The sequence below is a fragment of the Pseudophryne corroboree genome, chromosome 5 (assembly GCF_028390025.1).
Source record: "Pseudophryne corroboree isolate aPseCor3 chromosome 5, aPseCor3.hap2, whole genome shotgun sequence".
Lineage (NCBI taxonomy): Eukaryota > Metazoa > Chordata > Amphibia > Anura > Myobatrachidae > Pseudophryne > Pseudophryne corroboree.
The window spans coordinates 521858362-521874931 of record NC_086448.1 but is presented as its reverse complement, the minus strand read 5'-3'; the positions used below and the strand labels follow the sequence as shown (position 1 = coordinate 521874931).

Here is a 16570-nt window from a genome sequence, read left to right as displayed (position 1 = left end):
TTTCCTGTTTAGTGTTTGGTAAAGGTCATCAGGTGGATGAGCCAGAAGACTGCTGGAAGAATCTTCTGTCAATGGATAAGTGAGATGGAAGTTTCTAATTTAGATGAAGTGTTATGTTGGAGAAAAGCAAAGTACATAGCAACCCTGAAATGTGGTGGTGGCAGTAACACTGTGTAGGGCTGTTGTTTTGTTATGGCAGTACCATGGTTTGCTATCATTGATGAAACGATGAACTCTAAATTGTAGCAGCAAATTCTACAGCATAATTTCAGGCTATTTGTCTATGAACGGATGCTCAGCAGATGGAGGGTCTTACAGCAAAACAATGATCCTAACCACATCACAGTCTACAGCAAAATGGTTGAAGTATTACAAATGTCCCTTTTTTGACATAGCTGTGTCAAAGTCCAGACCTTAATCCAAGAGATATGTTGTGGCAGGACCAAGGTTCAAGAAAACCCACCATCATACATGAGCAGAAGCAGTTTTTTAAAAAGGAAATGAGCCAACTGACAAGATGTGTGGGACAAGCATAAACGTTTTATTGAAGTTATTGCTGCTCAAGATTGTAGCATCAGTTATTGAATACAAAAATTTGGCATACTTTTTCCAAGCAAAAGACAATGTAATGTTGGACCATGTTGATCCATCAGTTAATTAGAAAGTATATCCATTTGTGTATTATTTGATTTATTGGGTTCTCTTTATCTTTTTGTCTTAATAGATGAAGATCTGAACAACTTTAAGGTCACATTTACGCAGAATTTCAGCAAATTTGAAAGGGTTTACAAACTCTCTAGAACCACTGTATCACTGTGTAGTATGCTGAAAGGCAATGCATTAACCCAGCTTGTCCATTATCACCCATGTTAGTTACACATCATCCATGTGGATAAACGTAATAATCAATAAATGCATTAAAGAAGTTAACGTTAATTAGCCCTATTTGTCCATCATCATCATCCATCCATGTGTATGGACTTTATCTATAACTTCCCTTTTCTCCCTTCTCCTGCGCTGAACCTTTTAGCACCAGAAACCGATTCTTCAACGACAACATCCGCACCATTATTGAATTCAAACTGCATTGCATCAGTGAAGCTGGTGGCATCAAATGTGCTGTAGTAAGCTGAGGATCTGTCAGCTTTCATGCATTTCTGGGGGAATGCCGATATCTGCTCTGCTAGCTCAATGGCACACCGAAGTCCTAAAAGACAGGAATAAGAAATTATATCAAATATGACAGCAAAAACCTTACTTGTCAAACAAAAGTTTTAAATAAAATTGAAAAAAAATAAAAATTAATGATACTTAAGTGAAGAAATAAAATACTTTTGGAACAAAATCAAGTGACAGGTGCCTGATAACTACCCGTAGACAGTCAGGAAAATGTGAAGACACAAACTTTCTTTAGTAGTAATAATTTATACAAATGTCACTGAACTGATATGTAGCAGAGTTGGACTGGGGTTCTGTGGATTCACCAAGGTTATGAATAATGAGGATCAATTTCAGTAACCCTGACGCTTTATTGCTTCCCAATTTCTGTTAGAAATTCAGCATCTACTGTAATTTAGGGAACAATAGACAGGGGGGTGCAGAGTGCTGTAGGAGGCTACTTATTACATATTTAAGTTGGCCACACATTGGGCCTGTTTCATGTTTGTAAGAAAAGCAAAAAAGCAAGCAAACTGGCCAAAACTATGTAGCACTGCAAGTTGCCCAGATGTAACATGTGCGGAGAGGCTTAGATATGGGTGGGTTATATTTTCTCTGTGCAGGATAAATACTGGCTGCATTTGCGTGTAGCCCACAAATGTTATCTTTATTTTTACACTGCAATTTATATTTCAGTTTTGACACACCATACCCACATTTAAATCTCTCTGCACATGTTACATCGGCCCCACCTGCAGTGCAACATGGTTTGACTAGTTCCTTGCTTTTTTGCTTTACTTACAAACGTGTCTCAGGCCCATACACCAATTCATAGTAAGCAGTTTCTGACATTTGCACTGACCAACATCCCATTACATTCATTATAAAGAGAGCCCAATGTGACATTGTGTATTTAGATGAAGATATATTGGACTAATAAGCCTGCACTGTTCAATGTATTGATGATTTATTTGTCTTTATATGTTTTCACCCTGCTGTTGGGAGACAGGAAAGTCATTATTAAATGAGCTCAGTTACACTGCACTTTATGATGCCAAGTCTGTTATATTATTTAAAGAAAACTTTTAATACTTTGATGTACAACTTCTGCTGGATAGGACAATCAATTATTACCTTTAATAATTTATAAACAATTATTGCATGAGCCAAATGAAGCTGCTTGTACATTTCATATCTGGATAAAGTGGTCAGGTTATCACCTTGCACAGTGGAAGTGACCTGTGCTAGACAAGTACAATAAATACTGAAAAATTCCCCATTCCACAGTCATTCATATACAGTAGGTGGCCTGCATGTGTATTGCAGAATGTTATAGTGTCCACAAACCCACACATCTCCATTCCTGGAAGTATTTGTGTCGTTATCTGCAGGAGTCTCCAGAAGGATGACAAGTGGTCTCTGGAAGGACTGCAAGCTGAGAGGTAGATATTTAGGTGTGGCATGATGGAGCTAAAGGTGCACACACACTAGGTGATTTTGAGCTCAGAGTATCTCACTTTTGGCGTTTTGAGCTACTTTGAGCTCAAAATCTCCTAGTGTGTATGGCCGGGCGATGAGTGGTGAGCGCTGATGCGCGCTCCCGCTTCATCGATGGCCGCTGCCGTCCGTCGGCCTGTTTTACCAGCCTAGTGAACCAGTTTCCACAGTCTCCTACTGTGGAAAGTGGTTCACCCCTGTGAACATCGCTGGGTCGGGTGAAAATCGCTAAGTGTGTATGCACTGAGCGATTTTCCTGCCAGTGATTTTCCACATCATCGCTCAGCATACACACTGGGCACGCGTGCCCGTGACGGAGATGCGCCCCATTCACTAGAATGTGAGAGCAGCTCCGTCCGGGTGCGAGCACGCGCCCAGACAGAGACGCCCTCCTATTCTATGAATGGGAGAGCGTGTCTGTGCACTCCTGGCGTGACTAGGCGGACGGATCGCCTAGTCACGCCGGGAGTGCACGCCTACGATGGAGCCGCCTCAGATGAGGGCGGCTCCATCTGTAGTCAAAATCGCTAAGAAAGTTAGTGCATATCGCTCTATGTGTACACAGCGAGTGATAGCGATGCGCGTCCCCCCCAGGTCGCTATCGCTAGGAAAAGTAGACTGTGCAGGCAAGTCAATTTTGACTATGTCTCTGGAAATGTAAAAGCATCCCCTTATTTAAATGAGTTAGTCAAAATCACTTGCAATCACTGGTACAGATAGTCAAAATCGCCTACTGCCAGTTCAAGGTGAATCGCTCAGTCAAAATCGCTCCGTGTGTATGCACCAATAGAGATATGTGCTTTCTTGTTGAGGGAGTTGTAGAGATAATTCAGAGAGAAAGTGAGTTTTCAACAAAAACAAACCAATCTGTTCCAAGACATAAATTTCACTTCAGTGGTAGCCTGTATCATGTTATGCAAATCCAGTGGGTAAAGCATTAAATCAAAGAGCTGTTATGTAAATGTGTGTTTAGCAAAATATATCATTGTGCAGAAGCAGCTGCTTTCATTTCATAAGAAACAATGAGAACTCCAAATGAAACACGCAATTAAGATACAATATAAGCATGTGTTGTACGTCACTAGGAGTGCTGTTATCTGTAGCACAAATCAGTGCAGATTTTTTTGCCAGCACCCCTTAAATCCTTATTATTAGATTATGTTATCATGCTAATCAGCATCTAAAAGCAGTAACTAAATATTTTTTTTTAGAAAGGTGATAAAAACATCTGTAGATATATTCAATCGGTTTGCTGTCACTGAGAATAATATTATTTTGCCTTTGAAACTTATGTCTTCATTTTATCCTTCTTAATGTCCGTCTCCACCCGAACATCCTTTAATTGGCCTGATCTGCCAGGAAAAACATGCCAAATGTCATTCTATTTTGCTTACAGTATATTCGGCAAACAGCACTTGATTTTATTAGTATTAATTTTTGAGATAGCTCATTACCTGCCAACCAAAACAGTAATATTTTAATTTGAATAAGGACAACACTATAGCCAGGATGCAGGGCAGCAGCTGGGAGTCTGCAGAGACATTAGTCACCTTTTGGATGAAATGAAGGTAGTTTCGGGAGGTCTGAATAACGTTCCGTGCTGTAACATTTTACACTTCATACGTGAGTACCTCCCTAGTTCCTCTTTGTATACAAATTGTACGCATGTAAAAAAAAAAAAAAAAGCAGAAAATGTTTTGGCATTAACTACTGAAATACTTTTCACTTCTACTTTGGGAGGGCAGTCTGAAACTAACAATCCCTACCGAGCCTATGTCCAGCTGCTTATAACATCAAATACTATTTAAAATAAAAAATAAAACTCCTAATGGTAATGTCTGTCTACGCAGGTATGTCATATGTCCTCAAAAACACCTTAAAAGGGGGTGGGGGTGGGGGGGGGGGGGGGGGGGGATGTATCGAAGAAGATGGAATTTGAAAGGCAGATATTTGTGCAGTTTTCAACCTGATTTCTCATTGTAGCTTCTTTCAAAAGTAAAGCTTGAAGTATCCGACACACACTACATGAATGCCAGCTGGTCTATGCGTGGTGACACCAACACCCCACTGATAGGGATCACACATTACTCTTCTCACCCTATAACTCTTACTCTAGATTGGACTATTTTTTATTGCCCCATAGGTTCCTGCATCTCTTACTTCACACCTCTATCGAACCAATGACTTGGTCTGACCACGTTCCGATTACTCTAACACTCTCTACCAGGTTCGCTTCCCCTAGGCCCTGCACTTGGCATTTGAACTAAAGTCTTCTTTCAGACGCCTACTGCATACCCCCGCTTTACCAAACTCTCAATCACTACTTCTGAGTTGAACAATTCCTATGAGGTTTCTAACCTCACTGTCTGGGAAGTATATAAGTCTGTGCTGTGAGGAAAATTAATACAGCTTGTTTCTTATCTTAAAAAAACAATGAGAGGGTTGTAAGCTGCAATTGTCTCAGCAAATTAGATCACTAGAATACACAAAGCCTCTATGTCAGCCACTGACCAGTCAGCATTAGATATGGGTGGGTTATATTTTCTCTGTGCAGGATAAATACCGGCTGCATTTGCATGTAGCCCACAAATGTTATCTTTATTTTTACACTGCAATTTATATTTCAGTTTTGACACACCATACCCACATTTAAATCTCTCTGCACATGTTACATCAGCCCCACCTGCAGTGCAACATGGTTTGACTAGTTCCTTGCTTTTTTGCTTTACTTACAAACGTGTCTCAGGCCCATACACCAATTCATAGTAAGTAGTTTCTGACATTTGCACTGACCAACATCCCATTACATTCATTATAAAGAGAGCCCAATGTGACATTGTGTATTTAGATGAAGATATATTGGACTAATAAGCCTGCACTGTTCAATGTATTGATGATTTATTTGTCTTTATATGTTTTCACCCTGCTGTTGGGAGACAGGAAAGTCATTATTAAATGAGCTCAATTACACTGCACTTTATGATGCCAAGTCTGTTATATTATTAAAAGAAAACTTTTAATACTTTGATGTACAACTTCTGCTGGATCGGACAATCAATTATTACCTTTAATAATTTATAAACAATTATTGCATGAGCCAAATGAAGCTGCTTGTACATTTCATATCTGGATAAAGTGGTCAGGTTATCACCTTGCACAGTGGAAGTGACCTGTGCTAGACAAGTACAATAAAATATTGACAAATTCAGAATGTTATAGTGTCCACAAACCCACACATCTCCATTCCTGGAAGTATCTGTGTCATTGTCATTATCTGCAGGAGTCTCCAGAAGGATGACAAGTGGTCTCTGGAAGGACTGTAAGCTGAGAGGTAGATATTTAGGTGTGGCATGATGGCGCTAAAGGTGCACACACACTAGGTGATTTTGAACTCACAGTATCTAACTTTTGGCGTTTTGAGCTACTTTGAGCTCAAAATCTCCTAGTGTGTATGGCCGGGCGGTGAGCGCTGATGCGGGAGGGAGAGCGCGGAGGCTCCTGCAGAACTGATTGACCAAACTTAAGGTCCTCAGAGGCCAAAATATCAAACTTGTAGAACTTAGCAAACGTGTTCGACCCAGACCAAGTAGCACCTCGGCAAAGCTGTAAAGCTGAGACACCCAGGGCAACCGCCCAGGAAGAACCCACCTTACAAGTAAAGTGGGCCTTAACAGATTTTGGACATGGCAATCCAGCCGTAGAATATGCATGCTGGATAGTGAACCTAATCCAGCGAGAGATCGTCTGCTTAGAAGCAGGCCACCCAATCTTCTTGGGATCATACAGGACAAACAGAATCCAATTTCCTGTGACGAGCAGTCATCTTCACATAGATTTTCAGAGCCCTTACAACATCCATGGACTTTGATGGAAATGAGGAGTCAGTAGCAACGGGCACCACAATAGGTTGGTTAACATGAAAAGCCCACACAACCTTTGGAAGGAATTGCTGACGTGTCCGGAGCTCAGCTCTATCTTCGTGGAAGATCAAGTAGGGACTTTTACAGGACAAAGCCTCCAACTCCGACACACGTCTAGCAGAAGCTAAGGCCAACAAAGTGACAGCCTTCCACGTGAGAAACTTGACCTCAACCTCCTGTAGAGGCTCGAACCAATCCGATTGGAGGAACTGCAACACCACGTTAAGATCCCAGGGTGCCGTAGGCGGCACGAAGGGAGGCAGGATGTGCAGAATCCCTTTCAAAAAAATTATCAGAACCTTAGGGAGGGAAGCTAGCTGTTTCTGGAAAAAAAATGGATAAGGCTGAAATCTGAACCTTTACGGATCCCAACCTCAGGCCCATATCCACACGAGCTTGCAAGAAGAGTAGAAACCGTCCCAGTTGAACCTCCACCGTAGGAAACTTATTGGATTCACACCAAGACATACTTTTTCCAAATACGATGGTAATGTTTAGACGTAACTCCTTTCCTAGCCAGTATCAGGGTAGGAATAACCTTGTTTGGAATGCCCTTCCTAGCTAATAGCTAATATCTGGCATACAACCTCAAACGTTGCCGCGGTAAGTCTTGATAATCGAACGACCCCTGTTGTAACAGGTCCTCCTGAAGAGAAAGAGGCCTCGGATCTTCCAGCAGTAGATCCAGAAGATCTGCGTACCAAGCCCTTCTTGGCCAGTCTGGAGCAATGAGGATTGTCTCAACTCTTGTTCTCCTTATGAGCTTCAGAACCTTTGGGAGGAGTGGAAGTGGAGGAAACACGTACACCAACTGGAGACACCAGAGCGTCCACCGCCACTGCTTGCGGGTCCCTCGACCTGGAACAATACCTCTGAAGCTTCCTGTTGGGCGGGAGGCCATCATGTCGATTTAAGGAACCACCCAAATTCTTGTCACCTCCGTGAACACCTCTGGATGGAGGCCCCATTCCCCTGGATGGAGATCGTGTCTGCTGAGGAAATCCGCTTCCCAGTTGTCTACTCCCGGAATAAAAATTGCTGACAGCGCCAATGCGTGTTTTTCTGCCCAGAGGATGATTCTGGTCACCTCTGACATTGCAGCTTTGCTCTTCTTTCCGCCCGTTCGGTTTATGTAGGCCACCTTCGTTACATTGTCCGACTGAACTTGAATGGCTCGATCTCGCAGAAGATCTGCCGCTTGAAGAAGACCGTTGTACACGGCTCTTAGTTCCAGAATGTTTATTGGAAGACCGGATTCCAGGTTTGACCACCTTCCTTGGAAGGTTTTCCCTTGAGTGACTGCACCCCATCCCCGGAGACTTGCATCCGTGGTTAGAAGTATCCAGTCCTGAATCCCGAACCTGCGGCACTCCAGAAGGTGAGACATCTGCAGCCACCAGAGTAGTGAAATATACGTTATGGTAAGAACTTACCGTTGATAACGTGATTTCTCTTATGTCCACAGGTATCCACAGGATAACATTGGGATATTGTCGAGCGACAGCGAAAATGGCACCAACACGGTCACAAGCTTTCTGGCCTCCCAGGATGCATTGGGGCCTTCACCATATAGTCCCGCCCACTGACTCGGTCAGATCAGTTCTTTCCACAGCGATTTTAGGCAGGAACATCAGGCAGAGACCTGTTTAGGCGATAAGAACACACATGCACACCCTTCCATACAAGAAGGAAGAGGTTTTAGTGATTGTCTAGATCCTCAAATCAGATGCGTCAGGGTGGGATCCCTGTGGATACCTGTGGACATAAGAGAAATCACGTTATCAACGGTAAGTTCTTACAATAACGTATATTTCTCTGGCTGGGTCCACAGGATAACATTGGGATTCCCAAAGCCATTTTAGTGGTGGGGATGCTCCTGATTGCACAGGAGGACCTTTCGCCCGAAGTCTGCGTCATGAGAGGCAAAAGTATCCAAGGCATAATGTCTAATGAATGTGTTTATGGAAGACCATGTGGCTGCCCTACATATCTGTTCTGCTGAAGCACCCTGTTGTGCTGCCCAAGAAGGACCTACCTTACGTGTAGAGTGTGCAGAGACATTAGCCGGAATAGGGAGATCTGCATGAGAATAAGCTTCTGATATTACCATTCGGAGCCATCTCGCCAGCGTCTGTTTACTAGCTGGCCATTCTCTTCTATGGAATCCCTAGAGGATGAAGAGAGAATCTGTTTTCCTGATGGCACGAGTACGATCTATGTAGATTCTTAAAGCCCGGACCACGTCCAGCGACGCTTCTCCCGCAGATAGTCCCGATACCTGAAAAGCTGGGACTACAATCTCTTCATTCAGGTGAAACTTTGACACCACCTTTGGAAGATAGCTAGATGTCGTTCTGAGAACTGCTCTGTCTGTAAAAAAAAACTTAGGAAAGGAGACTTGCATGATAATGCTCCTAAATCTGACACTCTTCTGGCTGACGCCATTGCCAGTAAAAAAAAAAGAACTTTAACCGTTAACCACTTAAGATCTGCTCTCTCAAGTGGTTCAAACAAAGGACCCTGGAGAAATGTAAGAACTAAATTCAAATCCCAGGGAGCTGCAGGAGGAACAAATATAGGTTGAATATGTACTACTCCTTGAAAAAACGTACGTACATCCTGTAAATCAGCAATCTTCTGCTGAAACCATACAGTTAACGCTGAAACTTGAACCCTCAAAGAAGCAACTTTCAACCCTTTATCCAATCCTGCCTGAAGTAAATCCAAAATCCTAGCTACTTTAAAAGATCTCGGATTGAAATTTTTTCCAGTACACCAGTGAATATAGGCTTGCAAATTCTATGATACACACGGGCCGAAGAAGGCTTTCTTGCTCTAAGCATAGTTTGGATTACTTGTTTCGAAAATCCTTTAGCCTCTAAGATAGAGGTTTCAACAGCCACGCCGTCAAAGATAGGCAATCCAGATGGCTGTGACAACAAGGACCCTGCATTAGCAGATCTGGACGTTGAGGGAGCAGTATCGGTGCTTCCATGGACATTCTCAACAGATCTGTGTACCAATGCCTTCTTGGCCAAGCTGGAGCTATTAGAATGATTGCTCCTTTTGCCTGTTTTATCTTTCTCACTACTCTGTGTAACAGAGATATTGGAGGGAACAGATATGCCAGCTAAAACCTCCATTCTACTGACAGTGCGTCTACAAGGACCGCTCCTGGGTCCCTTGTTCTCTATCCGTACCTCGGAACTTTGTTGTTTAGACGAGACGCCATAAGGTCTATCTCCGGTAGACCCCATCTGTTCACCAGTGTCTGAAACACTTCTGGGTGTAGTGCCCATTCAGTTTCCTGAATGGTGTGCCGACTGAGAAAATCCGCTTCCCAGTTTAGTACACCCGGGACAAATACTGCTGACAATGCTGGGAGATGGAGTTCTGCCCATTTTAGAATGGGACTTACTTCCTCCATCGGTCTCTTGCTGTGAGTTCCTCCTTGATGATTGAGGTATGCTACTGCTGTCGCATTGTCTGAGCGAATCTGGACTGGTCTTCCTTGTAGATTGTCCTTTGCCTGAACTAGAGCCAAGTAAACGGCCCTCATCTCCAACAGATTTAACGGCAGGGGACTTTCCCTTGCGGTCCATTTTCCCTGGAACCATAGGCTTCCGAGTACCGCCCCCCAGCCTTGCAGGCTGGCATCTGTTGTCAGGACTTGCCACTCTTTTATCCAAAAGGGTCTCCCCTTGTTTAAATGGTCTGTCTGTAGCCACCACGCTAAAGACCTTTTTACGTTTACTGGAATCTTTATCATCTGCTTCTTTATCGTCTGATGATTTCCGTTCCATTTGGTCAGAATAAGGTGCTGAAACGATCTGGAGTGGAATTGCGCATATTGCACCATGTCGAAGGTTGATGCCATCAGACCCAACAGTCGCATTGCTGCATGGACTGACATTGTCTGAGCTTGCAACGCTTCCTGAGCCATGACCTGCACCCTGACTATCTTTTTCTCTGGTAAGAGAACTTTCTGTAGGTCTGAATCCAATATGGCCCCCAAATGAACCATCCGCTGTGACGGATTCAGGGACGACTTTTCCCAATTTATGAGCCACCCGTGTCTCTGTAAACAAACTATCGTCTGTTGAAGATGGCTCAACAGTAAATCTTGCGACTGTGCTAAGATTAACAGGTCGTCGAGGTATGGGAATATTCTTATCCCCTGTTTGCGCAGACAAGCTGCCATTACCACCATGATCTTGGTAAACACCCTGGGTGCTGTAGCTAGCCCGAAGGGCAGAGCTTGGAACTGAAAATGTTCTTGGAGGATGGCAAACCTGAGGTAACACTGATGTGACAGCGCTATAGGCACATGTAGGTAAGATTCCCATACATCCAGAGATACCATGTAATCTCCCGGTTCCATAGCCAACATTATGGAGCGTAGCGTCTCCATGTGGAACTTCGGGATCATATGTATTTGTTCAATATTTTCAGATTGAGGATTGGTCGGTATGACCCATTTGGTTTCTGGATTAGAAATATATTGGAGTAAAACCCCTGTCCCCTTTGTGATGGAGGTACTGGGACAATCACACCTGACTGCAGTAATTTTTGGACTGCTTCTTGCAGGGCATTGGCCTTCGACTCTATACGAGACGGGCTGGTGCAAAAAAATCTTTGAGGAGGCTGCCTCCTGAATGGGAACCCATACCCCTGAGATACTACCTTCTGCACCCAAGCATTTTCTGTTGACTGTTGCCATATGTGTGCAAAATGAAGGAGTCGGCCCCCAACCCTGGAATCCTCCAGGCGGAGGCCCGTCTCTTCAGGCTGATGGTTTCTGTTCAGGTTTTGAAGCTGGCTTTTTGCTAGCCCACTGCTTCCTACCCCTGGATTTAAACTGGGGTTGTTTAGGCTCCTCTTTAGTAGTGATGAGCGGGTTCGGTTCCTCGGAAATCGAACCCCCCCGAACTTCACCCATTTTACACGGGTCCGAGGCACACTCGGATTCTCCCGTATGGCTCGGTTAACCCGAGCGCGCCCGAACGTCATCATCCCGCTGTTGGATTCTCGCGAGATTCGGATTCTATATAAGCAGCCGCGCGTCGCCGCCATTTTCACTCGTGCATTGGAAATGTTAGGGAGAGGACGTGGCTGGCGTCCTCTCCGTTTATTAATCTTGAATTCTTGATGCAAAAATATTTGTGCTTATTGCTTAATTGTGGGGACTGGGGAGCAGCTGTATTATATAGGAGGAGTACAGTGCAGAGTTTTGCTGACAGTGACCACCAGTATACGTTGTCTGCCTGAAAAACACTCCATATACGTGCTCAGTGTGCTGCATATATCTGTGCTCACACTGCTTAATTGTGGGGACTGGGGAGCAGCTGTATTATATAGGAGTACAGTGCAGAGTTTTGCTGACAGTGACCACCAGTATACGTTGTCTGCCTGAAAAACACTCCATATCTGTGCTCAGTGTGCTGCATATATCTGTGCTCACACTGCTTTATTGTGGGGACTGGGGACAACCAGTATATTATATAGGAGGAGTACAGTGCAGAGTTTTGCGGACAGTGACCACCAGTATACGTTGTCTGCCTGAAAAACACTCCAGATCTGTGCTCAGTGTGCTGCATATATCTGTGCTCACACTGATTTATTGTGGGGACTGGGGACCAGCAGTATTATATAGGAGGAGTACAGTGCAGAGTTTTGCTGACAGTGACCACCAGTATACGTTGTCTGCTTGAAAAACACTCCATATCTGTGCTCAGTGTGCTGCATATATCTGTGCTCACACTGCTTTATTGTGGGGACTGGGGACCACCAGTATATTATATAGGAGGAGTACAGTACAGAGTTTTGCTGACCAGTGACCACCAGTATATGTTGTCTGCCTGAAAAACACACCATATCTGTGCTCAGTGTGCTGCATATATCTGTGCTCACACTGCTTTATTGTGGGGACTGGGGACCAGCAGTATTATATAGGAGGAGTACAGTGCAGAGTTTTGCGGACAGTGACCACCAGTATATATAGCAGTACGGTACGGAAGGCCACTGCTCTACCTACCTCTGTGTCGTCAAGTATACTATCCATCTAGATTCTATACCTGTGGTGCATTTTAGTTTGGCAGTTTGCTGACAGTGACCACCAGTATATATAGCAGTACGGTACGGAAGGCCGACTGCTCTACCTACCTCTGTGTCGTCAAGTATACTATCCATCCATACCTGTGGTGCATTTCAGTTGTGCGCAGTATATATAGTAGTAGGCCATTGCTATTGATACTGGCATATAATTCCACACATTAAAAAATGTAGAACAAAAATGTGGAGGTTAAAATAGGGAAAGATCAAGATCCACTTCCACCTCGTGCTGAAGCTGCTGCCACTAGTCATGGCCGAGATGATGAAATGCCATCAACGTCGTCTGCCAAGGCCGATGCCCAATGTCATAGTAGAGAGCATGTAAAATCCAAAAAACAAAAGTTCAGTAAAATGACCCAAAAATCAAAATTGAAAGCGTCTGATGAGAAGCGTAAACTTGCCAATATGCCATTTACGACACTGAGTGGCAAGGAACGGCTGAGGCCCTGGCCTATGTCCATCGCTAGTGGTTCAGATTCACATGAGGATGGAAGCACTCATCCTCTCGCTAGAAAAATGAAAAGACTTAAGCTGGCAAAAGCACAGCAAAGAACTGTGCGTTCTTCTAAATCACAAATCCCCAAGGAGAGTCCAACTGTGTCGGTTGCGATGCCTGACCTTCCCAACACTGGACGGGAAGAGCTTGCGCCTTCCACCATTTGCACGCCCCCTGCAAAAGTGCTGGAAGGAGCACCCACCGTCCAGTTCCTGATAGTCAAATTGAAGATGTCACTGTTGAAGTAAGTACACCAGGATGAGGATATGGGTGTTGCTGGCGCTGGGGAGGAAATTGATAAGGAGGATTCTGATGGTGAGGTAGTTTGTTTAAGTCAGGCACCCGGGGAGACACCTGTTGTCCGTGGGACGAATATGGCCATTGACATGCCTGGTCAAAATACAAAAAAAATCACCTCTTCGGTGTGGAATTATTTCAACACAAATGCGGACAACAGGTGTCAAGCCGTGTGTTGCCTTTGTCAAGCTGTAATAAGTAGGGGTAAGGACGTTAACCACCTAGGAACATCCTCCCTTATACGTCACCTGGTCCGCATTCATCAGAAGTCAGTGACAAGTTCAAAAACTTTGGATGACAGCGGAAGCAGTCCACTGACCACTAAATCCCTTCCTCTTGTAACCAAGCTCCTGCAAACCACACCACCAACTCCCTCAGTGTCAATTTCCACCTTACACAGGAAAGCCAATAGTCCTGCAGGCCATGTCACTGGCAAGTCTGACGAGTCCTCTCCTGCCTGGGATTCCTCCGATGCATCCTTGAGTGTAACGCCTACTGCTGCTGGAGCTGCTGTTGTAGCTGCTGGGAGTCGATCGTCATCCCAGAGGGGAAGTCGGAAGACCACTTGTACTACTTCCAGTAAGCAATTGACTGTCCAACAGTCCTTTGTGAGGAAGATGAAATATCACAGCAGTCATCCTGCTGCAAAGCGGATAACTCAGGTCTTGTCAGCCTGGGTGGTGAGAAACGTGGTTCCGGTATCCACCGTTAATTCACAGGCAACCAGAGACTTGTTTGAGGTACTGTGTCCCCGGTACCAAATAAGATCTAGGTTCCATTTCTCTAGGCAGGCGATACCGAAAATGTACACAGACGTCAGAAAAAGAGTCACCAGTGTCCTAAAAAATGCAGTTGTACCCAATGTCCACTTAACCACGGACATGTGGACAAGTGGAGCAGGGCAGACTCAGGACTATATGACTGTGACAGCCCACTGGGTAGATGTATTGCCTCCCACTGCAAGAACAGCAGCGGCGGTACGAGTAGCAGCATCTCGCAAACGCCAACTCGTTCCTAGGCTGGCTACGCTTTGTATCTCCGCTTTCCATAAGAGGCACACAGCTGACAACCTCTTACGGAAACTGAGGAACATCATCGCAGAATGGCTTACCCCAATTGGACTCTCCTGGGGATTTGTGACATCGGACAACGCCACCAATATTGTGCGTGCATTACATCTGGGCAAATTCCAGCACGTCCCATGTTTTGCACATACATTGAATTTGGTGGTGCAGAATTATTTAAAAAACGACAGGGGCGTGCAAGAGATGCTGTCGGTGGCCCGAAGAATTGCGGGCCACTTTCGGCATTCAGCCACCGCGTGCCGAAGACTGGAGCACCAGCAAACAGTCCTGAACCTGCCCTGCCATCATCTGAAGCAAGAGGTGGTAACGAGGTGGAATTCAACCCTCTATATGCTTCAGAGGATGGAGGAGCAGCAAAAGGCCATTCAAGCCTATACATCTGCCCACGATATAGGCAAAGGAGGGGGAATGCACCTGACTCAAGCGCAGTGGAGAATGATTTCAACGTTGTGCAAGGTTTTGCAACCGTTTGAACTTGCCACACGTGAAGTCAGTTCAGACACTGCCAGCCTGAGTCAGGTCATTCCCCTCATCAGGCTTTTGCAGAAGAAGCTGGAGACATTGAAGGAGGAGCTAAAACAGAGCGATTCCGCTAGGCATGTGGGACCTGTGGATGGAGCCCTTAATTCGCTTAACCAGGATTCACGGGTGGTCAATCTGTTGAAATCAGAGCACTACATTTTGGCCACCGTGCTCGATACTAGATTTAAAACCTACGTTGTATCTCTCTTTCCGGCAGACACAAGTCTGCAGAGGTTCAAAGACCTGCTGGTGAGAAAATTGTCAAGTCAAGCGGAACGTGACCCGTAACCGCTCCTCCTTCACATTCTCCCGCAACTGGGGGTGCGAGGAAAAGGCTAAGAATTCCGAGCCCACCCGCTGGCGGTGATGCAGGGCAGTCTGGAGCGAGTGCTGACATCTGGTCCGGACTGAAGGACCTGTCAACGATTACTGACATGTCGTCTACTGTCACTGCATATTATTCTGTCACCATTGAAAGAATGGAGGAGGATTATATGAGTGACCGCATCCAAGTAGGCACGTCAGACAGTCCGTACGTATACTGGCAGGAAAAAGAGGCAATTTGGAGGCCCTTGCACAAACTGGCTTTATTCTACCTAAGTTGCCCTTCCTCCAGTGTGTACTCCGAAAGAGTGTTTAGTGCAGCCACTCACCTTGTCAGCAATCGGCGTACGAGGTTACTTCCAGAAAATGTGGAGAAGATGATGTTCATCAAAATGAATTATAATCAATTCCTCCGTGGAGACATTCACCAGCAATTGCCTCCAGAAAGTACACAGGGACCTGAGATGGTGGATTCCAGTGGGGACGAATTAATAATCTGTGAGGAGGGGGATGTACACAGTGAAAGGGGTGAGGAATCGGAGGATGATGATGAGGTGGACATCTTGCCTCTGTAGAGCCAGTTTGTGCAAGGAGAGATTGATTGCTTCTTTTTTGGTGGGGGCCCAAACCAACCAGTCATTTCAGTCACAGTCGTGTGGCAGACCCTGTCGCTGAAATGATGGGTTCGTTAAAGTGTGCTTGTCCTGTTTATACAACATAAGGGTGGGTGGGAGGGCCCAAGGACAATTCCATCTTGCACCTCTTTTTTCTTTCATTTTTCTTTGCATCATGTGCTGTTTGGGGACAATTTTTTTGAAGTGCCATCCTGCCTGACACTGCAGTGCCACTCCTAGATGGGCCAGGTGTTTGTGTCGGCCACTTGTGTCGCTTAGCTTAGTCACACAGCGACCTTGGTGCGCCTCTTTTTTTCTTTGCATCATGTGCTGTTTGGGGACTATTTTTTTGAAGTGCAATCCTGTCTGACACTGCAGTGCCACTCCTAGATGGGCCAGGTGTTTGTGTCGGCCACTTGTGTCGCTTAGCTTAGTCACACAGCGACCTTGGTGCGCCTCTTTTTTTCTTTGCATCATGTGCTGTTTGGGGACAATTTTTTTGAAGTGCCATCCTGCCTGACACTGCAGTGCCACTCCTAGATGGGC

General features: G+C 45.0%; 1 protein-coding gene across 3 annotated transcripts in view; it reads right to left on the bottom strand.

Moving 5' to 3' along the window:
- Positions 1-520: 520 nt before the first annotated feature.
- LOC134927960 (enoyl-CoA hydratase EchA19-like) overlaps positions 521-16570 on the bottom strand; it is a 189001-nt gene continuing 172951 nt past the window's right edge. For all 3 annotated transcript variants that reach the window (XM_063923116.1, XM_063923117.1, XM_063923118.1), the window contains one exon: positions 521-1207. In XM_063923116.1, coding sequence (XP_063779186.1) covers positions 987-1207 — 221 coding nt within the window. In that variant the 3' untranslated portion in view covers positions 521-986. The remainder of the gene's footprint in view (positions 1208-16570) is intronic.